Source organism: Desmodus rotundus, chromosome 12, assembly GCF_022682495.2.
Source record: "Desmodus rotundus isolate HL8 chromosome 12, HLdesRot8A.1, whole genome shotgun sequence".
Lineage (NCBI taxonomy): Eukaryota > Metazoa > Chordata > Mammalia > Chiroptera > Phyllostomidae > Desmodus > Desmodus rotundus.
Genome location: NC_071398.1, coordinates 18428145 through 18453473, shown reverse-complemented (window position 1 = coordinate 18453473; position 25329 = coordinate 18428145). Strand labels below are relative to the sequence as shown.

At 47.5% G+C, this 25329-nt stretch overlaps 1 protein-coding gene across 2 annotated transcripts; it reads left to right on the top strand.

Annotated features, from left to right (window-relative positions):
• The first annotated feature begins 67 nt into the window (after nucleotides 1–67).
• On the top strand, nucleotides 68–25329 carry DHX38 (DEAH-box helicase 38). Of its 2 annotated transcripts, none has more exons than XM_045191913.3 (27): nucleotides 68–177; nucleotides 9089–9430; nucleotides 9785–9972; nucleotides 10626–10727; nucleotides 11274–11418; nucleotides 11572–11690; nucleotides 11850–11926; nucleotides 12428–12583; nucleotides 13079–13240; nucleotides 13445–13552; nucleotides 13884–13996; nucleotides 15493–15630; nucleotides 15971–16157; nucleotides 16302–16487; nucleotides 16849–16989; nucleotides 17336–17446; nucleotides 17524–17640; nucleotides 17834–17941; nucleotides 18343–18455; nucleotides 19172–19380; nucleotides 19490–19644; nucleotides 20074–20229; nucleotides 20325–20459; nucleotides 20652–20777; nucleotides 21257–21352; nucleotides 23371–23492; nucleotides 24854–25329. In XM_045191913.3, the coding sequence occupies exons 2-27, from the start codon at nucleotides 9108–9110 to the stop codon at nucleotides 24936–24938; spliced, it is 3678 nt and encodes a 1225-aa protein (XP_045047848.2). In that variant the 5' UTR covers nucleotides 68–177; nucleotides 9089–9107; the 3' UTR covers nucleotides 24939–25329. The 2 variants fall into 2 exon arrangements, with proteins under 2 accessions (XP_045047848.2, XP_024411900.2); XM_024556132.4 differs by having other exon boundaries at nucleotides 175–306.

The window sequence follows — 25329 nt, the reverse complement described above, 5'->3', positions numbered from 1 at the left end:
TCTTAGGCTGTGATTGGTCGCAGCGAAACTCGGAAGTGTCTCTGATGGCAGATCCAGAGGAGGACACTCTAGCCTTGGAGGCCTGGTCGCGTTATGCTCCGTACTTGGAACCTGGAACTGGCATTTTCCGGGTTGCTCTCTATGGTTTCTTTGGACGGATAGAAGGGGCCACACAAGGTATTGTGGGACAATAATGGCAGCTTTCAGAGTGTGGGTTTTAGATCTCTAAGGCGATCTGCGCGAGGGGTGGCGACGCCGCGGCCCCAGAATCCGGGACAGGAGGTCCCGAGAGTCGGGCTTGGTGAGGTGAGTGTCCCTTCTTTATTCCTGACCTGCCCTTCGCCAATCATGGCGGCTCCAGGCGGCAGATATTGGTCCCTCGCTCAGGTTCGGGCGCAGGTTTGGAAGAGTCTGGTCCCCGTTACCCAACTTACCTTACCCTAGGGCTGCTGCGCACGTCCGGCCTGTCCCGGCTCTTCTCTTTGTTCTGGTCAGAACTTGCTGCCTGGCGCAGCCTCATTGACATCCAGGGATTCGCCCTCCGGGTCACCCGAATTAACCCACTTCCAAACGGATAGAGCCCAGTAGGGCTCCTGGTGTTATCTCTGTCACAGTGGCGTCTCTACCAGGTGATCTCCTCTACTAGAATGTTGACTCCAGGAGGGCGGGAATTTTTGTCTGTTTTCTTCTCTGCTCTATGCATATTTCCCGCAACAGCGATTGGCTCATGGAAGGTACTGAATGAATAACTGAAGGAGTAAATCCAGTTTCTTTTTTTCATTGTTTCTCGTACCCCAGTAGCTGCTTTGTCATTAATCCTTTTCCAGAATCCAGCTCCTTAACTCTTTATTTGCTCATCTCAGCAGGTGATTACGTCTTGATGACTCAGACACCTTGTCCATTGCTGTTGGGATCATCCTTTGCTGCCTCTAGAATGATGTTTCACTTCCTGTTTTCCTTTAATCAGTTTAAATTCATCCATTATCCTTTGCTGTCTCTAGAATGATGTTTCACTTCCTGTTTTCCTTTAATCAGTTTAAATTCATCCATTTATTCGACAAACCTTTGTTTTGATCAGCATCAGCAAGACAGGCATGGTTCTCTCTACTGTGCAGAGTGGCATTCAAGGGGTCTATTTTCTAGTTTAGACTACTTCTAAGCAGAGCCTGCATGGCCCTACCTTCTCATTTAGATTTTCTCACATGTATGCAGATGTCACCAGTATGCAGCTTTCCCTTTTCTCTTCTACCTGATGGCATTTTTTAAAAAAACACAGCTACTGTTTCTGGGTCCATATTATGTGTCCAGTCTGTTTGGCAATATTAATTACAGCTGTGTAAAACATTTTGGATTCTGGTGGTACACCATCGCTTCCTTTGCTTCACTGACTTGTGGGAATGAGGGGGATTATCCAAGTACTCAGAACTGGTGTATAGTTTACAAGTGGATGGTATGTAATAGGAGGTAAGGAGGAATTTATTACAAGCAGAGTCCCAGGAAATCTTATGGCTACCTAAATACTTTTCAAAGACACTATTTTCTAACCTAGTGCTTCTCATCAATATTTGGTGAACCTGGGTTTTTGAACAAATTTTGACTGCCATATGCAACTAGTCCCAAAAAAGTCACTGAAGTATGGGTCACAGGGATGGTAGCCTTACACAGCGACATTTCTGCTGTATCAGTAAGTTTAGAAGGAAAAGAGGTAGAAGAAACTCATGTAAGAAAAATAGCGAGGGACCCAATCAGTGAACAGGAGCACAGCAAATCATATAAAGCAACAATTACATCTATGTAACTCTTTATGGTTACAGAGAGTTTTCACAGATATATATATTTTTTATTGTTATTCAATTACAGTTGTATGCCTTTTCTCCCCATCCCTCCACCCCACCCCAGCTGAACCCACCTCCCTCCCCCCTCTCCACCCTCCCCCTTGGTTTTGTCCATGTGTCCTTTATAGTAGTTCCTGTAATCCCCTCTACCCACTGTCCCCACCCCCACCCCCCACCCCCGCCCTGGCTATTGTTAGATTGTTCTTAACTTCAATGACTCTGGTTATATTTTGTTTGCTTTTTCCTTCTATTGCTTATGTTCCAGTTAAAGGTGAGATCATATGGTATTTGTCCCTCACTTCCTGGCTTATTTCACTTAGCATAATGCTCTCCAGTTCCATCCATGCTGTTGCAAAGGGTATAAGCTCCTTCTTTGTCTCTGCTGCATAGAATTCCATTGTGTAAATATACCATAGTTTTTGGATCCACTCGTTTGCTGATGGGCACTTACTTCGGTTGCTTCCAGTACTTGGCTATTGTAAATTGTGCTGCTATGAACATTGGGGTGCACAGATTCTTTTGGATTGGTGTTTCAGTGTTCTTAGGGTATAATCCCAGCAGCGGAATTACTGGGTCAAAGGGCAGTTCCATTTTTAGTTTTCTGAGGAAATTCCATACTGTTTTCCACAGTGGCCTCACCAGTCTGCATTCCCACCAACAGTGCACGAGGGTTCCCTTTTCTCCACATCCTCTCCAACATTTGTTTGTGGATTTGTTTATGTTGGCCATTCTGACTGGTGTGAGATGATACCTCATTGTGGTTTTAATTTGCATCTCTCTGATGGCTAGTGATGCTGAGCATCTTTTCATATGTCTCTGGGCCCTCTGTATGTCTTCCTTGGAGAAGTGTCTGTTCAAGTCCTTTGCCCATTTTTTAATTGGGTTGTTTGTCTTCCTGGAGTGGAGTCGTGTGAGTTCTTTATATATTTTGGAGATCAGGCCCTTGTCTGAGGTATCATTGGCAAATATGTTTTCCCATACTGTTGGTTCTCTTTGTAATTTGGTGCTGTTTTCTTTAGCCCTGCAGAAGCTTTTTATTTTGATGAGGTCCCATTTGTTTATTCTTTCCTTTATGTCCCTTGCTTTAGGGGATGTGTCTGTGAGGATGTTGCTGTGTGGAATGTCTGAGATTTTCCTGCCAATGTTTTCCTCAAGGACTTTTATGGTGTTACGGCTTATATTTAAGTCTTTTATCCATCTTGAGTTTATTTTCGTGTATGGCGTAAGTTGGTGATCGAGTTTCATTTTTTTGCACGTAGCTGTCCAGATCTCCCAACACCGTCTGTTGAAGAGACTGTTTTTGCTCCATTTTATGCTCCTGCCTCCTTTGTCAAATATTAATTGATCGTATAGGTTTGAGTTTATTTCTGGGCTCTCTATTCTGTTCCATTGGTCTATGTGCCTGTTTTTATGCCAGTACCAGGCTGTTTTGATTACAGTGGCCTTGTAATACAGTTTGATATCAGGTATTGTGATCCCTCCTGCTTTGTTCTTCTTTCTCAAAATTGCTGCTGCTATTCGAGGTCGTTTATGGTTCTATATGAATTTCTGCAATGTTTGTTCTATATCTGTGAAATATGTCATGGGTACTCTAATAGGGATTGCATTGAATCTATAAATTGCTTTGGGTAGTATGGCCATTTTGATGATGTTAATTCTTCCAATCCATGAACATGGTACATGCTTCCATTTGTTTGTATCTTCCTTAATTTCTTTCTTCAGTGTTGTGTAGTTTTCTGAGTACAGGTCTTTTACCTCCTTGGTTAGGTTTATTCCTAGGTACTTTATTTTTCTTGTTGCTATATCGAATGGGATTTTTTTCCTGATTTCTGTTTCTGCAGTTTCGTTGTTGGTGTACAGGAATGCCTTTGATTTCTGGGTATTGACTCTGTATCCAGCTATTTTGCCAAATTCATTTATTAGGTCGAGTAGTTTTTGAGTGGAGTCTATAGGGTTTTCCATGTACACTATCATGTCGTCTGCAAACAGTGACAGTTTCATTTCCTCCTTTCCAATTTGGATGCCTGTTATTGCTTTTTCTTGTCTGATTGCTGTGGCTAGGACTTCCAATACTATGTTGAATAGGAGTGGTGAGAGAGGGCATCCTTGTCTAGTTCCTGATCTTAGTGGGAAAGCTCTAAGTTTTTGTCCATTGAGTGTGATGTTGGCTGTAGGTCTCTCATATATGGCCTTAATTATGTTGAGGACTGCTCCCTTTATTCCCACTTTGCTGAGTGTTTTTATCAGAAATGGATGCTGTATCTTATCGAACGCTTTTTCCGCATCTATTGATATGATCATGTGATTTTTGTCTTTGCTGTTGTTGATGTGATGTATTATGTTTATTGATTTGCGAATATTGTACCATCCTTGCATCCCTGGGATGAATCCCACTTGGTCATGGTGGATGATCTTTTTAATATATTGCTGGATGCGGTTTGCTAATATTTTGTTGAGAATTTTAGCGTCTATGTTCATCAGCGATATTGGCCTGAAGTTTTCTTTCTTCGTTGTGTCTTTATCTGGTTTTGGGATTAGGATGATGTTGGCTTCATAAAAAGAGTTTGGGAGTCTTCCATCAGTTTGGATTTTTTCGAATAGTCTGTGAAGGATAGGGGTTAGTTCTTCCTTAAATGCTTTGTAGAAATCTCCTGTGAAGCCATCTGGTCCAGGGCTTTTGTGTGATGGGAGTTTCTTGATGACTGCTTCAATTTCCTTTGCTGATATTGGTCTGTTCAGGTTTTCTGCTTCTTCTTCAGTCAGTTTTGGAAGATTATATTTTTCTAGAAATGTGTCCATTTCATCTAGGTTTTCAAATTTCTTAGCATACAGGTCTTCATAGTAATTTCTTACGATCCTTTGTATTTCTGTGGTATCAGTTGTAATCTCTCCACTTTCATTTCTAATTCTGTTTATTTGGATCCTCTCTCTTTTCTTCTTGATGAGCCTACTTAAAGGCTTGTCGATTTTGTTTATCTTTTCAAAGAACCAGCTTCTGGATTCATTGATCCTTACAATTGTGCTTTTAGTCTCTATGTCATTTAGTTCTGCTCTGATCTTGGTTATTTCCTTCTTTCTGCTTGCTCTGGGCTGTCTTTGTTGTTGTTCCTCCAGTTCTTGTAGGCATAGGGTTAGATTGTTTGTTTGAACTGTTTCTAACTTCTTAAGGTAGGCCTGTATTGCTATGAACTTCCCTCTCAGGACTGCCTTTGCTGTGTCCCATAGGTTTTGGGTTGTTGTGAGTTCGTTTTCATTTGTTTCCAGGAAGTTTTTGATTTCTTCCCTAATCTCGTTCTTGACCCATTCATTGTTTAATAGCATGCTATTCAGTCTCCATGTTTTTGAGTGTTTTGGGTTTTTACCCTTGGGGTTGGTTTCTAGTTTCAGACCCTTGTGGTCAGAGAAGATGCTTGATATGATTTCAATTTTCTTGAATTTGTTGAGGCTTGCTTTGTGTCCTATCATGTGGTCTATCTTTGAAAAAGTTCCATGAACACTTGAAAAGAATGTGTATTTTGCTTCTTTGGGATGAAAAGCTCTGTATATATCAGTTAAGTCCATTTCCTCTAGGGTATTGTTAAGTGACACAATATCTTTGTTGATCTTTTGTTTGGAAGACCTGTCCATTTTTGATAGTGGGGTGTTAAAATCCCCTACTATAATTGTGTTGCTGTCAATATCTTTCTTGAAATCCTCCAAGATTTTCTTTATGTATTTGGGTGCTCCTATGTTGGGTGCATATATATTTATAATGTTTATGTCTTCTTGGTGGATTCTTCCTTTGAGTATTATGAAGTGACCTTTTGGGTCTCTCTTTATGGCCCTTCTTTGGAAGTCTATTTTGTCTGATATGAGTATTGCTACCCCTGCTTTTTTTTCCTGTCCGTTTGCTTGGAAAATTTGTTTCCAGCCCTTCACTTTCAGTCTGTGTAAGTCTTTTGTCCTGAGATGGGTTTCTTGTAGGCAGCATATGTGTGGGTCATGTTTTCTTATCCATTCAGCTGTTCTATGTCTTTTGATTGGAGCATTTAATCCATTTACATTTAAGGTTATTATCGATAGGTAGTTATTCATTGCCATTGTTTCCTACCTGTGTTCCTCTGTCTTTCTCTTTTCCTTCCTTTCCTTAAAGCAGTCCCTTTAGCATCTCTTGCAGAGCTGGTTTGGTGGAGCTGTATTCTTTTAGACTTCTTTTGTCTGGGAAACTCTTTATTTGGCCTTCTATCTTAATTGAGAGCCTTGCTGGGTAAAGTAGTCTTGGTTGCAGGCCTCTGGTTCTCAGTACTTGGAATATTTTTTGCCATTCTCTTCTGGCTTGGAGCGTTTCCATTGAGAAGTCAGTTGCTAACCTTATTGGGGCTCCCTTGTATGTTACTTCCTTTTTCTCCCTTGCTGCCTTTGAGATCCTCTCTTTGTCTTGGAATTGCCATTTTAATTATGATGTGTCTTGCAGTGGGTCTCTTTGGGTTCCTCTTGCTTGGGACTCTCTGTGATTCCTGGATTTGGGTGATTTTTTCTCTCCTCAGATTAGGGAAATTTTCCATCATTACTTTTTCAAACAGGTTTTCTATCCCTTGCTCTTCTTCTTCTCCTTCTGGTATTCCTATTATACGGATATTGTTACGTTTCATGTTGTCCTGCATTTCCCTTATTGCCTCTTCATTCTTTCTGAGCCTCTTTTCCTTTTCTTGCTCCTTCTGGGTGTTTTTTTCTACTTTATCCTCCAGCTCGCTGATCCGATCCTCTGCTTCATCAAGTCTGCTTTTCATTCCTTCTACTGTGTTCTTCAATTCAGAAATTGTATTCTTCATTTCCTCTTGGCTCTTGTTGATATTTTCTATTTCCTTTTTCATGTTGATATAGTTTGCAGTGAGTTCATTGTAGTTTCCTTGTAGTTTCTGGTAATTCTCTTTGAGCTCAGAGAGCTCAGTGAGCTTCCTGATGACCATTGCTTTGAACTCAGTATCTGATAGTTGACTTGCCTCTTTTTCGGTTAGTATTCTTTCTGAGACTTCCTCCTTTCCTTTCATTTGGGAATTGTTTCTTTGTCTTCCCATTGTTTGTGAGGCTCTTCTTGTTGGCCTCTGCGTCTTAAATTGCTTTGTTCTGACTCCCTGGATTTATGATATGAACTTCTATGGTAGAATGCCAATGGGATTCGGTGGTGCTGTCTCCTTACTCTCCTGTGCTCACTGGTCTTGAGCTGACGTTTATGTGTTTAACACGGTCTAACTCTAGTCTTTTCAGCACTCCAGGTTTTGTTGTCTCACCTGTGGGAAAAAGAGAAAGGGGGGGAGAAAGAAAAAAAAAAACCACACAAAAAAACACAAAAAAGAAACCAAAACAAAGATGGGAAGGAGGGAAAAAGGAAATAGGAAAGGAGGAAAGGAAGGAAGGAGGGAAGAAGGAATAAAGAAAGATCGGAGGCAAGATAAGAAGGAATTTTAACAAAAATTAAAACATAGAAATAGATAAAAGAAGGCAGGAAGAAGACATAAAAATGGTAAAGGATGGGAGGAAGAAGGAATGAAAAAAAGAAAAAAAGGAGAGAGGAAGAAGGAATTCAGGGGGAAAGGAAAAAAAAGAAAAAAGATTAAAAAAAAAATCTTCTGTTGGCTTTAAACCGGTCAGGTTATATCTGCTGGTGTCCTGTCTGTGCAACAGGAGGGGGTGGTTGGAAGGATTGGTTTTACTTTTCTCCCTTCCTGGGTCACACTCTTCGCTGTTTTGTAGGTGTGGTCCCTGGCAGTCAATCAGGCCGTTGATCAGCCACTCCAGCCGCTTTGGCTTGGTACGCGTGCGTGCGCGCGCGCGCAGCAGGGGAATTCAGCTGCTTTGGGTTTGTGACGTATTTTGTGCCCTGAGCGCGCCGCCGGCGACCAATCGAGCCGCCCGGGCTTGGGACGCTGGCGCGCAGGCGGCAGGTTCAGCCGCCTTGGAGTTAGGACACTCGCCAGCAGCTTTGTGTTTGGAAAACGCGCACCCAGCCGGCCCTGCGCTTGGTGAGCGTGCAACCCGCTGCGCCTGAGGTTCTATGCTTGGGGGCCGCTCCAGCCGCCCTGGGCTTGAGTCTCTCCAGCGGGCGGGGCCGCCCTGGGACTGAATCACACGGCAAGGTTCCGAGGTTTTGTGCCTGTGGGTGGAGCAGCTAGCCTCAGCTCCAAATGATCTAGGAGGTTTCAGGAGTGGACGCCCCTCCGGGGTTTCATGTGTGGGCCCCGTTCGCTAATCTGCGCGCGCGCCCGCTACCGGACCTCAGGTGAGCGCCGTCACTCCGGTGCTGTTTATCCCCCCCCCCAGCTCGCAGTCCAGGGGCGGAGGGGGGAGGGGCGCCAGTGGCCTCGGTTACTACCGAGAGTTCTCTAACTAGCCCCTGAGTGTCTCTATTTTCTTTTTCTTTTTGAGAAATTCCTCCTTTTCAAGCCCCCCTGGTCCAATCAAGCACCTGGCTGCTCACAGCGCAGCCTGGCCCTCTCCCAAGACTCCTGCAGCGGCCCCTGCGCCTGGGCTGGCGCTTCTGCCGCCCTTGTACCGCGCGGTCCCGGGTCCCCGGGACCTTATTGTCCTTGAGCACTCTTCTTACCATCAGATCTTTCAATGTCCTCTATCTTTGGTCTCTAATCTTCGTATATGCTGGAGTACTGTTGGCTGTTCGCTCTGCTCCTCAGATCAGCTAGGTATTTCCCTGGCGCTGAGGGGAAGTGGATTCCGCTCCCACCTATGTTGCCGCCATCTTCCTTGTTCCACAGATATTTTTCTGATTCTCATAATAATTCCATGGACTACATAAAGCAAAAAGTATTTCCATTTTATAGATATAGAAATTATACCTAACCAAAGATTAAGTCATTTGCTTACAATCATACAGGTAGAAAATGTGGAGAGCCTGGATTCTAGTTGAGGTTTCTGATTTCAAATCCCATGTACTCCCTCATAGATGCCATCATGCTCTAATAAGTGTGCCATCGTGAGGCCTGGGGATGCTTTCTTGGATCCTGGTGTTTGGGGTGGATGTATGTGTGTGGGGGCTGCGTGTGCTTGTGTGTGTATCTATTTCTTATGTGTGTTGATGTGGGAGTCGGATGATCTTTTGAGATTGGCAATGGCTTGATAGAAGGGTCTTAGCAAGAGGTACTAAAGAAATTCTGGTCTTAGGGGGGAGGTTAAATACACCTATAACTACGGTTAGTTGGAATATAGCAGAGCCAAGCCTTTCCACTCTTATGTCCAATACTAAATGGTTTGTCTTCCAGGGAAACCCCAGAGTCTGTCATGGCAGACACCAATGAGGATACCTCGATCCATAGATTGGAAGGCACTGATGGGGACTCTCAGGTTGGTGGTCTTATTTGCAAGACCAAAAGTGCGGCCAGTGAGCAGCATGTCTTCAAGGCCCCTGCTCCCCGCCCTTCATTGCTGGGACTGGACTTGTTGGCTTCCATGAAACGGAAGGAGCGAGAAGAGAAAGACGATGGGGAAGACAGGAAGAAGTCCAGAATCTCTTCCTACAAGGACTGGGAAGAGAGCAAGGATGACCAGAGGGATGCTGAGGAGGATGGAAGTGACCAGTCTGGTCGAAGTATCCGAAAAGACAGGTAAAGGTTTTAGGATGGGTTGACCCAAAGGGAATGAAAATGGAGGCTAGAGAAAAATGTTCCATGTTTATCTCTCAGTGTTCTTGTTGGAGAGGTAAAGCTTTATGATTTTATCATGATTCTATAATATTGAAGGTAGATAGAAATTGGTATTTTCTTTAGATTTGTGGGAACACCCAAAGAAGACCAGTGAGTAGATGATGGTTGGAAATGCTCGGGGGTCGTTGCCATATACAATCCTGCAGTACGAGGGGATAGAGTGGAAAAGGACAGGCCATTCGTTTGGCACAGATATTATGGGGCAAGGTTTTTGTCCTATGGAGGGGCCTTTAACAGTTGCCTTCCCTGTTTCAGACATTATCGATCTGCTCGGGTAGAGACTCCATCCCATCCTGGTGGTGTGAGTGAAGAGTTTTGGGAACGTAGTCGGCAGAGAGAGCGGGAGCGCCGGGAACATGGTGTCTATGCCTCGTCCAAAGAAGAAAAGGATCGGAAGAAGGAGAGATCGCGGGATCGAGACTCTGACCGCAAGAGAGACAGAGGTAGACTGCCCAGCATAGTTTCCATAGCCCATTATGCTTTTGGATTGGCATGCCAGCCTCTTTACTGTTGCAGTTTTTATAACACCCATTAAATTAGGGAGCCCTATTTGCATAATGTCATCCTGGTTGGTTTTGATCCTGTTGGGATTAGGAATAGCAGGCAGCTTAAGAACTGTTACTTGTAACGTAGCTGCTTTGCCTGAGTGTGTGGTCCTCATTTTATTATGAAACTTGGTGAAAATGGGTAATATGTCTAAGAAACCACAGTTGACAGTAGTCTCAGTGACAGAGAAAGGACAGTGCTGTGGAGCAAAGCTAGACATAAAATCCAATGCTGGCTTTGCTCAGTATTGCTTGAGTTTTATTATAGACTTGTAACTATTAAACAGCTACTTCCTATAGATTTGTAACTTTTTTTTTTTGAATTCTTACAGGAAAATAACTGTTACTGTGAGTTTGAAACTTTCTAGCAAATAACTATTTTTCCCTTTGAAAGAATGGGGCTATGTGAGTTTCAGGAGCCCATGGATCGCATTAGAGCAGTGCAGGTTGCACCTGTGAGTGATTGGGAAGGCCTGTCCTTTCTCTAGGGTGAAGAAGGGTGGCAGTTGGGATGGGACACGTGTTCTAAGCTCTGTGTGTACTCTTGACAGATGAGCGGGATAGAAGCAGGCACAGCAGCAGATCGGAGCGGGAAGGAGGGTTGGAGCGCAGCAGGAGAAATGAACCAGAGAGCCCGCGACACCGACCTAAAGGTAGACTGAGCCGTTGCTGGTGGTGGTTCGTGAGGGGTCAAGTGTATAAGTGGCAGGGTGAGCGTCTTCCATCCTCAGAGGGATTGCTGTGAGCAGAGACAGAATTCTTGATTCCACCATGAACTTCTTGGACTATTTGGTTCTGAGTGGGGTGGGAAGGCCCTGGACCTCTCTGTAAAGATGGAAATGTTCCTTCAAGGTGAAAGGTTGGTTTACTGGCCATTTTTCCGAATGAAAGGAAAGAATAGGGAGCTTTTTTATTAAATCAGAAAAAAGGTTTAATAAAAAGAATTATTTATATTTAAAGGGTTGTGTTTACAGAGACAAGTCAGATATTCCTTGAAATGTTAAAAGTACAGATGAAAACTGGACTGTTAAAATGCAGGTGTCTTTAAAAATTGTCAGAACCATCTTACCAATTACAAATAGGTACAAGGTTTATAAATAGTAAAACAAACCTGGGAAATTGACTTTTGGCTAATAGTTTTAGAGCTAAGTCCTTGTTAAATTAGATGTTTCCTATAGATGTGTCTTTTGTGGCCCCAGATGCAGCCACCCCTTCAAGGTCTACCTGGGAGGAAGAGGACAACTATGGCTCCTCGAGGCGCTCGCAGTGGGAATCGCCCTCTCCTACGCCTTCCTATCGGGATTCTGAGCGGAGCCATCGGCTGTCTAGTCGAGATCGGGATAGGTGATGTTCTGGGCCGAGCACCTAGTTTCCCTGGGTGGGTGGCATGAGTGGATGTAATGAGGTCAAAAGGATCTGGGCTGGGAGGGCCCAGATGGCAGCTGGGGAACATGTCTCAGCTTAGTGACTGGTGATGCTGGTTATACTATTTCCCAGGTCTGTGAGGAGCAGGTACTCAGACGACACACCTTTGCCAACACCATCCTACAAATACAATGAGTGGGCTGATGACAGAAGACACCTAGGGTCTACTCCACGTCTGTCCAGGGGCCGAGGTAAGGCAGTGTGGGAGTGAGGGGCAGGAAAGTGGTGTTGCTCATCCTGGTCAGGCTGAGCAAAGCTGTGCTTTGGAGTGTGCTGTTCTGCAGATCTATTGGTGGCCACTGGGACAAGCTGGGGTTGTGTGGTCTGACCTGCTGTGTGTTCTCCTTCAGCAAGACGTGAGGATGGTGAAGAAGGAATTTCATTTGACACAGAAGAGGAGCGGCAGCAATGGGAGGATGACCAGAGGGTAAAAACTTTATGTCTCTGAGGGACTGAATGAGAGTGTGGCCATCTATTGATGAATGGGTGATGGGATGTGTCGGAGCACAGGGGCCATAAGTGACACTCTAGTGGAATTGGACTTTGATGACAGTTTCAGGGAAGCTGAGCCCTGTCCAGTCCCCAAGCCCTGGGATCTCTTTCCAGAGGCACAGGCTCAGTGATGACACTTCTCACCGAATGCAGGTCAGACCTAACTTTTTTAGTTATGTGTTGGTGCCACCATGTGGTAAATCTAAGAAGTGCTGTCATGATGAGCTGCCATAAAAAGTCTTAAATATAAAAGTCAGTCACCGGAGTTCTCCTGTAGATGGCTCATCTCAGAGCTGGGTGGCCTCCTGCGCCTCTCGCAAGGGCTGGTCCACTGCACTAGTGACTTCTTACCAAACATCTCCACCCCTTCTGGCCATGTCTTGTGTGTAAACTTGACTTGTTCCTTGTTCCCTTTGCTTTGTCTCCTGCACTGCAGCAAGCTGACCGGGATTGGTACATGATGGATGAAGGATATGACGAGTTCCACAATCCCCTGGCCTACTCCTCCGAGGACTACGTGAGGAGGCGGGAGCAGCATCTGCATAAACAGAAGCAGAAGCGCATTTCAGCTCAGCGGAGACAGATCAATGAGGTGATGCTGCTGTCTCTGGTAGTTGGAGCAGATTCAGCTGGAGCTGGGGGCACGTGGGACACGCAGCAGGTCACGTGCATGCAGTGACAGCACAGTTTGTCTCCCCGTCGCTGAAGTACCAGATATAGCTGTAACTCTGGAGGTGGAGGAGGGGTGGGTGTGCAAGTTTTCAGTAGCATAAAAAAAAACAAAACAAAACCCAACTTGGAGCTTCCCTCTTTGCAGTACTTCCGTGAAGGGTGCTGGGCACAGCGCCATTTGTGTGTCCTTGTAGAGGTTGTGACTGAGGTATAAAGTGCTGCTTCTTGGAAACAGCACTGCAGGTGATTTGGGGCCAGTGACCCTTCTAAGGAGCTGCAGGGTAGAGAGGCCTGTGACATCCTTGCAGCCCCCATGGCCCTTCTGTCAGGGCTTGATGCATGAACTTGCCTGGTGGCCTTTGAGGATGACCTTTTGGTTTCATTCTGAGAGTGGCCTCCCATTGTGTCCGTACAGGATAACGAGCGCTGGGAGACCAACCGCATGCTCACCAGCGGGGTGGTCCATCGGCTAGAGGTGGACGAGGACTTTGAAGAGGATAGTGCAGCCAAGGTGCACCTGATGGTGCATAACCTGGTGCCTCCCTTCCTGGACGGGCGCATCGTCTTCACCAAGCAGGTGAGGTTCCTCTGGGTCCCAAGAGAAGAACGCTTAGAAAGACCTGAGTGGAAACGGAGAGAAAGAAAGGAAGGAAAGGGGGAAAAGTGCCCCCATCACGATAGGGTAGCCTCCCCTTTCATTCACTAGGGCTTGTGGGAAATGGACCTTGTTGTTGAGAGTAGAGATCAGTGGGAATTTCTCTTTTCCCTCAACCTCCTGCAGCCAGAGCCTGTGATTCCAGTCAAGGATGCCACTTCTGACCTGGCCATCATTGCTCGGAAAGGCAGTCAAACAGTGCGGAAGCACAGGGAGCAAAAGGAGCGCAAGAAGGTTGGTTTCTTGTCACCTGGGGCTGGGGAGTCTCTGCATATTTTTTTCCTTTTAAAAATCACATTAGACCTCATAGGTGGGGTTCGTATTGGAAGCTAGAGGACACTCACAGAGCAAGAACCAGCCCTTGGAGGAGGGTATTGCCTTCCTCCACCAGGGCCTCAGTCAGGACAACCTCAGGGCCTGATGCTTTGGGAGCCCAGGGTTGAAGATGGAATGCCTTGTGGAATTTATCACCTGCTGCTAGATGAAGTCTGTAAAATGGGATCGGTTTTCCTGAACACGGTCGTGTCGTGGGGTGAAGCAGACTTACTTTTCTTGCCTTTTTTAGGCTCAGCACAAACATTGGGAACTGGCTGGAACCAAACTGGGAGATATAATGGGTGTCAAAAAAGAGGAAGAGCCAGATAAAGCACTGACAGAAGATGGTAAAGTGGACTACAGGTAGGATTCTTGGCCAGCATCTCGGGCTCCAAAGACTGGGGCCCTCGAGGGCCCTTGTGGTGGAACTGATAAAATTCGTGGCTCATGTAGGAAAGTGACATCACTTTGAATCTTCTGGTTTCCTCTGGCTCATTCCTCCTGGTGTCTCTCTTCTACCATCTTCAGCTTTCCCTAGATATTATTCCTATTGCTGCTACGACTGTAGGAGCCTCCTCTGTGCCAGGCAGTGTTAAACACCTCATACGTACTTGCTCACCGAATTCTCACCACAGTTCCACGGGGTAGGTGCTGTTATTCCCAATTCAGTGAGGAGAATGAGGCGCAGGGAGGTTAAGCGACTTGTTTGAGGTCACCCAGCTAGTAAATGGTAGAGGGAGGATTAGACCTGACAGTCTAGCATAGGAGCCTGCTCTCAGCCACTCTGCTAACGTGCCCTTCAGATATTCAATGTGGGAAGGTGGGCTTTGCCCCCTTGAGATTTCAGTTCAACATAAGAACTATTTTTAACAGTTTTGAAAATAGAAAGGTTTGTTTTATCAGGTAGTGACTTGATAAGGGACACTGGTATCTAAGCCAGTGTTGGGTAAGTGCTTGTCGGGATTCCCACGATGGACAGGAGTCTGGACTCGTGTCTCTTGTGAAGCTCATCCTTTGAACACTCTAAAGTCCTCTTGAACTGTCACTGATTATTCTCTGTACCCGTGTGAGAAGTGCTCCAAATGAGAAGTTGGGACTATTGATCAGCTCTTGTTAGTCCCTAGAAAATTTAATCCCTTAGATGTTAATAGTTAGCTGACCAGGAGTGACTGGGGAATTAGAAATAGAAAGCTTGACAGAGCACGGGGCAGGTTTGACAGAGGCAAAGTCTTGGGAGGGGGGAGGGGGCAGGTTTTGTGGACTCACGTTGCACTGGGCTGGTATCCTCTTGCTGTGGAGTCTTGGGAAAACTACGTAGTGGTTTCAAGTCTTGAGATTTGTACGTGTGTGAGATATTTGAGTGTTTTTAGAACTAGGTAAATATTACGACTGACTACTCTCACAGTTCTTTGAAAAAGAAGCCTTACAGACTGCACCCTCCTGTCAAGAGGAGGGAGGAGGTCTGTCCTTGGTCACACCTTTGCAACCAAGTCTCTTCCTTGTAGCCCTTTAAGTGCTGTGCTGAAATCACCCAAGGGTATTCTGTAAAGGTGATTTCAGCTCGTCTTCTGGCTGAAGAAGACAAATCAGAGGATTTGCCACTTGCTAATCTGTAACACCTCTGAGCCCTATTTAACTGTTTGACTGGGGGTATTTGGTGTGTTGTAGGTCATGGGTTCTTACACAGCAGTTCTCCCTTAAGCTGGAGGAGGCGAGAAGCATCCCAGATCACACAGTGTCTTGAAGATTTATGGTTGAAGTAGTTCTCATTCTGGGGTGTAGGGAGAAGGGCAGTAACTCAATCAGGAAGGAAAATGTGGGAAATCATGCAGGGTGCTTAGCCTGCTGTGTGTTCTCAGGACAGAGCAGAAGTTTGCAAATCACATGAAGAAAAAGAGTGAAGCCAGCAGTGAATTCGCAAAAAAGAAGTCAATTCTGGAGCAGAGACAGTACCTGCCCATCTTCGCTGTGCAGCAGGAACTACTCACTATTATTAGGTAACCCTGCCCCAGGGCTTGGGAATTCCACTACTGAGTGGGGTGTCCCCTTTGTTTTCTATGTTTACTTGGTAGCTCTTTTCCTTTTGGGCATTACATCTGATGGAGAAGTGAAAGTAAGCAAGATGGCATTGCTTTATCATCATTTACTTGTTTAAACCTCACCATCTTGTAGACATGCGGTGTCCTGGTACAGGGCTGTTTTCCCAGGGAAGTTCTCTCTAAGCAAGCATGCTCCTTGGATAGCCAGACATGGGGATAGGAGGTAGCAGCGTCTTCTTGGAGGCTGATGTGGTCTTCCCCTCTGGCTGATTTGCCCTTTGCCTTCTCTCCCTTGCAGAGATAACAGCATCGTGATCGTAGTTGGGGAGACGGGGAGTGGTAAGACCACTCAGCTGACCCAGTACTTGCATGAAGATGGTTACACAGACTATGGGATGATTGGGTGCACCCAGCCCCGGCGTGTGGCGGCCATGTCAGTGGCCAAGAGAGTCAGTGAAGAGATGGGGGGAAACCTTGGTGAGGAGGTGAGTGGGCAAGGGCTGAGCTGTGGTTATTACTTGGTAGCTTCTGTCTATTTGAGCTGATCTGTTAAGGGCTAGACCCAGCATGGGGTGTGCTAGTGGCAAGCTGGTACTACAGCTTCTGAGCCATTGCTCTATGACCTCCAGGTGGGGTATGCCATCCGCTTCGAAGACTGCACTTCAGAAAACACCTTGATCAAATACATGACTGATGGGATCCTGCTCCGAGAGTCCCTCCGGGAGGCAGATCTGGATCACTACAGCGCCATCATCATGGATGAGGCCCACGAGCGCTCCCTCAACACCGATGTGCTCTTCGGGCTGCTCCGGGAGGTGAGGGCTGTGGGGTCCAGGCTCTCTGTATCAGTAGTTAGTGATCAGTGTGCATCAGGTGGGCTGGGGTCTCTCTTGCAGAACCTGACGAGGTCTCTGTCAGGCCAGAGTGTCCCGAGGCTCCCAGGTTGCTGGGTTCAGACGTGGTATTGTAGTTTACTCTGTTCTTGCTCAGCTAAGTGACCCATGGTTCTCTTGGATGTGGCTACATGGGTTCAGTATTCAGGATTGTTATGCATCTGTGTGCCAGCTTGGCAGCTTTGGCTTCTCTTTTATTTGGGAATAATGTTGATGAGACTGGATGACAGAAGCCAAAGGTCCAAAACTTGTGGAGAAGCCTCTGACTGACCTCTTCTCTTAGGTGGTGGCTCGGCGCTCAGACCTGAAGCTCATTGTCACATCGGCCACTATGGATGCAGATAAATTTGCTGCCTTTTTTGGGAATGTTCCCATCTTCCACATCCCTGGTCGTACCTTCCCTGTTGACATCCTCTTCAGCAAGGTACTGGGACCTCCTTTTTCTGAACTGACCCAAAGCTCTAATGTGAAGTTGGAGGGCGCAGGATAGGGTACTGAGTTGGAAAAGGTGTTGTGGGTTCTGTGAGGCAGATGGGGCAGCCTGTAGCTTCTGGGCTCAGAGCCAGAGGAGTGTGCTCTGTGTATGTTTTGGTTTATTGTTTCTTTGGAGTGGACCAGGGGGGTTAGTTAAGCTTGTGTACAGGTGTGGAAATCCTAAAAGTCCGTCTCTAGCCCCAGACTAGTGACTGGGTCACTGGCTCCCGGAGAGGAGCCTGGCCTGCATTTCCCTTGACACTTCCCTCTGATGGTGTCCCCGGCTGGTGTTGCAGACCCCACAGGAGGATTACGTGGAGGCCGCAGTGAAGCAGTCCTTGCAGGTGCACCTGTCAGGGGCCCCTGGGGACATCCTCATCTTCATGCCTGGCCAGGAGGACATAGAGGTGCGTGCCTTGGTCATGACCATGATGAAAGGGTGACAGTTTGGGGCTCCAGTGTCTCACAGTTACTGTGTCCTCAGGTGACCTCAGACCAGATCGTGGAACATCTGGAAGAACTGGAGAATGCACCCGCCTTGGCTGTGCTGCCCATCTACTCCCAGCTGCCTTCTGACCTTCAGGCCAAAATCTTCCAGAAGGTGTGACAGCAAGAATGTCTGTTCTGGGCCCTCACCTTTGGGTCCTCCTGGGTTCTCCCAAAGGAGGGCAGGAGAGAGTAGGAGTTACTTTTCTGGCAGGGGTAGGGCATACTCTTTCCTCTTGGTGCTGATGGGGTCTTAGCTACCTGAAGGCCTACAGCTCGCCCTCCCTATCCATCCTGCCCGGCTACAGGCTCCGGATGGCGTTCGGAAGTGTATCGTTGCTACCAACATTGCCGAGACATCTCTGACTGTCGACGGCATCATGTTTGTTATCGATTCTGGTTATTGCAAATTAAAGGTAAGAAAAGACACAGGTGCCAGGGCCCTGGGACCCAGAGCTGAGTCGGGGTGGGAAGCAGGCCGTGGGTTCTCGGCCCTCCAATGAGGGATTCACATGAATGTGGGGCTGGTTTAAGAGACTAACATTTATTGAATTCTGAATTTGCTATGTGTTTGATTCATTTAATCCTTGTGGTTACTTGATGAGGCAGACAATTTAAAAAATTCAGTAGAGATCACAGAGCTGGTGTTTCTGGGGAAATTTCTTGAGGTTGCTGGCTCTAAAAGGATGGCTGCCTGTATTGCTAAGACACTGCTCTGCAATTGTGACAGCCAGGGTTTGTCTTTGTCTCAAGGCTGCCTCCGTTTTCCTTTGCCCCTTACTCTGTCCTTAATCAGTTCTTTGCTGCCCCTTCCCAGGTCTTCAACCCCAGGATTGGCATGGATGCTCTGCAGATCTACCCCATCAGCCAGGCCAATGCCAACCAGAGGTCGGGGCGAGCCGGCAGGACGGGCCCAGGTCAGTGTTTCAGGTAGGAGCCCTGTGCCAGCCTGCTTCCAGGGGCGGCGCTGGGATTGCTGAGTGTGGGGCCTGGGCTGGGGTGGCCGGGATTGGACTGAGATCCAGCAGAGGGATTGTGGCCCAAGGGCTGCTCCCAAGGTGGGGACTGATGGCGAGGGTGCCACTTTTTGGTCCTCTTATCATACACCGCTGAGTGGAAGAAGCCTTTCCAGGCAGCTCTGAAGTCTGAGCAGTTTGAGGTTTTAGACAGGCCTACGTTGAATGGACTTGCAGTAGAAGACCAATAATTACACTGTATTTTCCCTCAGAGGATAAATCTGAGCAAATTACACCACTGGTTCATTTTTACATCTCCAATTACTCTTTTTTTGTTCTGATTTTCAAAAATTATGTATTCACTATAGAAATCCAGAAAATAGAGAAAAATATTAAGAATATAAAACCCAGTTACAATTGTAGTTCCAGGCTTGTTGGTTCCAGAAATTAAACAATCATGTAGGATACTCCAGCAGAAGGGTAAACTGGCCGGACTGAGTTTTGAATAGGTGGAAATTTGCAGTTCGTAGAGAAGGTGGGGAGGGGTAAGGGAAGAAATGAGAAATTCTCCTACCTGTGGCTTCCATCTGTCCTGGCTGTGCGGGGTACGCGCAGTGAGCAGCTGAGGTGGCGTTGCCCCGTGGGCAGTGCGGGGGCAGGTGCAGCAAGACTCGGTCTTCTCCTTGGCAGGCTCTACACCCAGAGCGCCTATAAGAATGAGCTCCTGACCACCACGGTGCCGGAGATCCAGAGGACCAACCTGGCCAACGTGGTGCTGCTGCTCAAGTCCCTGGGGGTGCAGGACCTGCTGCAGTTCCACTTCATGGACCCGCCGCCGGAGGACAACATGCTCAACTCCATGTATCAGCTCTGGATCCTCGGAGCCCTGGACAACACAGGTGCTGCAGCCCTGGGAGCCGGGCAGGGCCCTGTGGGCTCTGGCTGCTGGGTTCTCTCCCTGTGCATTGCAGTGTTCACTGAATGTCTGCATTTGCTCCCCTCAACTAGGTGGTCTGACCTCAACTGGGCGGCTGATGGTGGAGTTCCCGCTGGACCCAGCCCTGTCCAAGATGCTCATTGTATCCTGTGACATGGGCTGCAGCTCTGAGATCCTGCTCATTGTCTCCATGCTCTCAGTCCCAGCCATCTTCTACAGGCCCAAGGTGGGGAGATGGTGTCCAGCTCTCCTTTCTCCCCAGAAGCCTCAGGGGGAGTTAAGGGCTCGAGAAAGATTAGAGAGGGCAGTAGTTTCTCTCCGTATTATTAAAATGGAATGGAGGGACAGGAATCATAGTTTCTAAAGAGCAATTTTGCTGTTTTCAGTTGAGCAGATTGGGGCTGGGGTAGGGGGAAGCGATGGGCTCGATCAGTGCTTCTCAGGGAGTGTTTTGAAAATGTGCAAGAGCAATTTTTGTCTTCTAGTATGGTTGTACGGATATTTTATTATAAACTGTGTTATCCATCTCCTATTGTTAGAGCACTGTATCGATGGGTTTGAAGTTGTGTGTGTGGGTCGGTGAGTGTGAGAACCTCCAGCCTCTTCTCAGTGGGCCTAGGCTTCCCTGTGTTTAGAGGTCCCTTTTCCTTTCTAGGGCCGAGAGGAGGAGAGTGATCAAATCCGGGAGAAGTTTGCTGTCCCTGAGAGTGATCATTTGACCTACCTGAATGTTTACCTGCAGTGGAAAAACAATAATTACTCTACCATCTGGTGTAATGATCATTTTATCCATGCCAAGGCCATGCGGAAGGTGGGGCAATGGCCCAGAGAAGCCGGATGTTGGGATGAGGGGTGGAAGGCATTGGAAGGAGGGCTGCATCCTTACCTACCTGTGTCCTGCTCTAGGTCCGGGAGGTCCGGGCTCAGCTCAAGGACATCATGGTGCAGCAGAGGATGAGCCTGGCCTCATGTGGCACCGACTGGGACATCGTCAGGAAGTGTATCTGTGCTGCCTATTTCCACCAGGCAGCCAAGCTCAAGGTGAGCCTGTTGGAGCTGTGGCCCCTTCCTGGCCTGATATTTGTACATGGGCAAAGTTCTTTCTTTCTCATTGTACAGTTCTGCAGATCTGGGCTTCCCCACGAGTTTGTCAAGACGGAATTAAAGGGGCAAAGTAGCTGCACAATTGAGCAGCGTGTTCCTGATGGGCCACCTGTCGTGTGTCTTCCCTAGGGAATTGGGGAGTATGTGAATATCCGGACGGGGATGCCTTGCCATTTGCACCCCACCAGCTCTCTCTTTGGAATGGGCTACACCCCAGACTACATAGTGTACCACGAGTTGGTCATGACCACCAAGGTGAGTCTCTTTCAAGGTGGCTTGCGTGACATAGGCCCACATAGCTGGGCCAGGCCCCTTCACAGCCTTCTGGGGTGAGCTTTGACTTTGGGCAGATTGAGACCATGTGCTTGGAGGGGATTTGAGGAAGGTTTCAGTTGAGGGTTTGGGGAAACTTCTCAGAGTTAACCTCTAAATCACAGTGGTCTTGGCTATGCCAGCAGGAGTCTCCTACTTACTGCCTGGGACAAGCAGCCCCTTTCAGTACTATCATTCAAAGGGTTTTCCGAGGCGGGGCATTTTCTTAAGAATGGATGAATTTCGGTGGGAGGAGAGATTAAAATTCCAGTCTCTGAGGCCTTTCCCTGCCTTTTTCAGCCCCAGAGGGCTGGGATGTAGGGCCCCTCTACCTATCTCCTAATTGTGGAGCCACCCTGGGAGGGACAGCTTGAAGCTGTGGCCCTTCTGTGACCACCACTTTGTGGCCCTTCTGCCTGCAGGAGTACATGCAGTGTGTGACTGCTGTGGACGGAGAGTGGCTGGCGGAGCTGGGCCCCATGTTCTACAGCGTGAAACAGGCAGGAAAGTCTCGGCAGGTAAGGATCCTACGCTTTTTATGAAGGTGCTGTTTGCCTCTGGGATCCGTTTCCCCTCAGCTTGGTACTGAAGACACTTCATCCTCTGACTCCTTATTCTCTCAGTCATAGTGACTGATCTACCAGGCTGGTCTGTCCGATTTCCCCACACCCACTGCCTTTTTAAAAAAGTGTTATTAAAGAGTCCAAATATTCGTAAGAGTGGGGAAAAAAAACAATATAACCAGCTACCCTGAATTCATCACCCAGCCTCCATAATTATCAACATTCTGCCAATTTTGTTTTGATTACTCCCAGTCCCCTCCAAACATCCTTTTTTTCCTCTGGAATATTTTATTTAATTATACTTTTGTACTTTGTGTTCTGCTGGGTTCTGGCTTCCTCAGCATTGGGCCTCCAGGATTTTGGCCTGCTTTTGCAAGTCAGCTTGGGTAGGGAGGATGGTCCTAGAAGGATGAGTTGGGCTAGCCACTCATTGCTGATAGGCAGGCTGAGGTAGGTTTTTCAAAATAGGATGTGCAGGGGCACTGAGTTCCAGGTGGTCCTTGGGGAGGAGGAAGTTAGGGAACAGAGGAGCTGTGGGCCTGCCCTTCAGCCCCAGAGTGAAGGAAGGGCGGACTCCGCACTGGATCTGCCAGCAGGGCCGAGTGCAGGAAGAGAGCAGAGGCCATCTGGGGGCCAGCAGGGTGGTGGCGGTGGAGATAGCTGGTGGTGAGGGCTCAGGTACCTCGAGGGGGCAGTGGGCCTTTTCTTGAAATATTTTAAAGCATATCTCAGACACTATGTTTGTTTCATCCCTAAACATCTGACTTTGTATTTTTAAAAGGACTTTTTAAAAATTAAAATACGACCTCCATGCCATTATCACTCAACAGGATTCGTCCTTAGTGTCACCTAAGGCTCCAGTCCTTATTCAGATTTCCCCTTTTATCTCAAAGATAACTTTTTGTAATTCATTTGCTTGAATTAGGATCCAAACATTGAAATTTGTTGTTATACGTGTTAAGTCTTTTATTTCAGAGCAGGCTCTGCCTCCACCGCTTTTTATGGTATTGATTTATTGCAGAAACCAGGTCATTTATCTTGTAGAGCAGCGGCCCCCAACCTTTTTGGCACCAGGGACCAGTTACATGGAAGACAGTTTTTCCATGGCACAGGGTAGCGGGGATGGTTTCGGAGCGATTCAAGCTCATTACATTTAAGTTCACCTCCTTTTGTGTGGCCTGGTTCCTAACAGGCCTGGACTGGTACTGGTCCGCGGCCTGTAGGTTGGGGACCCCTGTTGTAGAATGTTCCATGTTCTGTTTTGGGCTGATTGGTTCCTCGAGGTGTTTAATGAGTGCCTCTGTCCTGTGTACTTTCTGTGAACTAGTAATTAATCTAAAGCCTTGATTAGATTCAGGGTCAGCTGTTCTGGACAAGGATGCACAAATGCAGGTGAACTTCCTTTTAGACCCTTTCAGAAGGGCTGGTGGTTGCACTGATGCCCCTGCTGAGCTTGCCCAGTGGTTCCAGCTGATTCCTCCATCATAAATTCTCTACCTGCTAGTCCATCTCTTCACGCTCTTAGTGTCCATCGATGGCCACCATCTAGATCCATTATTTAGGGTTGCAGAATGTTGTGGGGCTTTTGCTTTCCCCCTTCTCGGCAAAGGCTCCCCACGCTGGGCCTGCACACATCTTTTGTCTGAGCGTTTCAGCCAGTTGTAACGTCTTCCCCATTTCCTGTGCTTTGTGGAGTAGTGATGAACTTTATAAGGAAAATGTAAGTACTTACTGAATTGGATGGAGTGCTGAGGCATGACAGAGTTTGGACTGAGTCGTCCAGTGTCTAGTTTGAATCTGAGAGAAAAGCAGGCCCTGGCCTTAGTGCTGGGGCAGGGAGCCATGTGGGGCCGCCTCTGGGAGCTGGTGTGGTGTACACCGTACCTGGCTTACAGCAGGGAGATGGGTGCAGATGAGGTCTTCTTACCCGCTGGTCCCCAGTGGCCCACAGTAGCTCTCTCTGCCTTCTGTAGGAAAACCGCCGACGGGCCAAAGAGGAAGCCTCTGCCATGGAGGAAGAGATGGCACTGGCCGAGGAGCAGCTGCGAGCCCGGCGGCAGGAGCAGGAAAAGCGCAGTCCCCTAGGCAGTGTCAGGTAAGCTTTGAGCTTGGGACCCTGGCTGGGAGAGAGTCCCCCTGGAAGCTTGATGGATCCACTAGGCCCTGATCCAGGGTTGTATTTTAAGTTGAGTGTGCAGAGGTGAGTAGGTGACAGAAGTTGATGATGGTCACATGTGGAGTCATGGAGGGGTTCCGGATGCACTTTCAAGGGGTGGTGATAATCTGCAATTCCTGGTCGTTGTATTTGGGGCCCGAGGTGGGCTGGAGTAACAGAGCAGGTCTCACAGCTGTACTGACAAGCCAAGGCTTGGAAAGCACAGTGGCGAGGGGAGGAGAGCCTTGGACTTGTGCGTCTGTGTCGGTGCCTGAGTTGAGTCAGTCTTCACAGTGAAGAGCACAGTTTTCCGCAAGACTGCCCTCGCTTCAGACACCAGCTGCAAGCTGGGGGATACGCTGGGTCACCCCTCACCTCTGACCAACTTTTTACAGATTTGGGGGCCCCTGCGGACTCCCTCAGGTTTGATAATTTGCTAGAACTCCTCATAGAATTCAGGGAAGTACTATACTTCTGATTACTGTTTAATTATAGCAAAAAGATACAAACTGGAACCAGCCAAAGGGAGAGATGCATAGCATGAGGTCTCAGCGAGTCCCAAAAGCAAAGCTTCCATTGTCCTCAGGGATGCTTTAACCTCCTGACACAGTGGTGTGTACGCACAGAGTATCGCCAACAGGGGATCTCACCCGAGCTTCTGTGCCCAGAGTTTTATTGGAGTTTCATATGTAGGCGTGTAAAGATTGAGTCAGCACCCGTGTGGTCAACTCAGTCTCCAGGCCCCTTTGCCCCTCCAGAGGCTAGGCCCAAAGCATAGCCCTCTAATCATATGGTTGGTTTTTCTAGCCTTGCGGCCTCTAGTCCTTAATCATTTTATTAGCATAAACTATCAGATGTGGTCCGAGCCTCCCCCATCCCTGCCTTCCTGCCATGTATCACAGAGACACTCCAGTTCCTTAGGAAATCCCAAGGGTTTAGAGATTACCTCCGAGGAACTGGGGACAAAGGCCAGCCAGAGTCTCAGATGCAGCTGGAGTGGCAGCCTGGTGAGGTGGATGGAAGGTTACCTCCACAGCTCACCTAGGGGATATGAAAGGAATTGTTAAATAATCCATCTTGCAACATTCCTTAGTGGATTTCAGAATGAGGTAACATTCTGCTCCCACTCACAAATGGGGGGGGCAGGGGGAGTGGAAATGTGCTGGGGGAGAAGCCCCTTCAGCCCCAAAGCCTGCTCACATACCAGCTAGACACTGTGAGGCCTCAGGCTCCTGGTCCTACTAGGTATCTTGGTTGGAGTGAGCAGCAGTGATTCCTAACCCCTCTTTCTGTGTCTGCAGGTCTACAAAGATCTACACTCCTGGTCGGAAAGAGCAAGGGGAGCCCATGACTCCTCGCCGCACACCAGCCCGCTTTGGGCTATAAGCTGAGGCTGTACCTGCAGAGCATGGGAGTCAGGTATTGAGTGACAGGAGCACCCTTGGCCTGCTGACAAAACTCTTTCATCTCTGCTTTCATCTGCGTGCATCACAGCCCCTGGGGGGAAGAAGCTCCTGCTGAGGGCGGGGCTCTGCCAGGGAGGAAGCAGGAGTTCCTCAGTGCAGGCTCAGGGCCACAGAGCAGCTGAGAAGCTTCGAGAGGTAGCCGGACTCATTGTAGCCAAATAAAAACTGTCCCCAGGACACTGATGTATAAATGACTTGGCCATTGACTATGTTTTTTAACATTCTTGTGTAAAGCAGCAAAACATACCTAGAGGGAATTATAATTTGGTTATAATTCCGGATTTGGAAATAAATTTATTATTTGTAAAATG

Excerpts from the sequence above, each read along its gene's own strand:
- DHX38 (XM_045191913.3), top strand. The coding sequence starts at position 9,108 with ATGGCAGACACCAATGAGGATACCTCGATCCATAGATTGGAAGGCACT. Across the intron at positions 16,488-16,848 it reads TCTTCGGGCTGCTCCGGGAG|GTGGTGGCTCGGCGCTCAGA; the intron begins GTGAGGGCTGTG and ends CTCTTCTCTTAG. Across the intron at positions 18,456-19,171 it reads GGCCCAGGTCAGTGTTTCAG|GCTCTACACCCAGAGCGCCT; the intron begins GTAGGAGCCCTG and ends TCTCCTTGGCAG.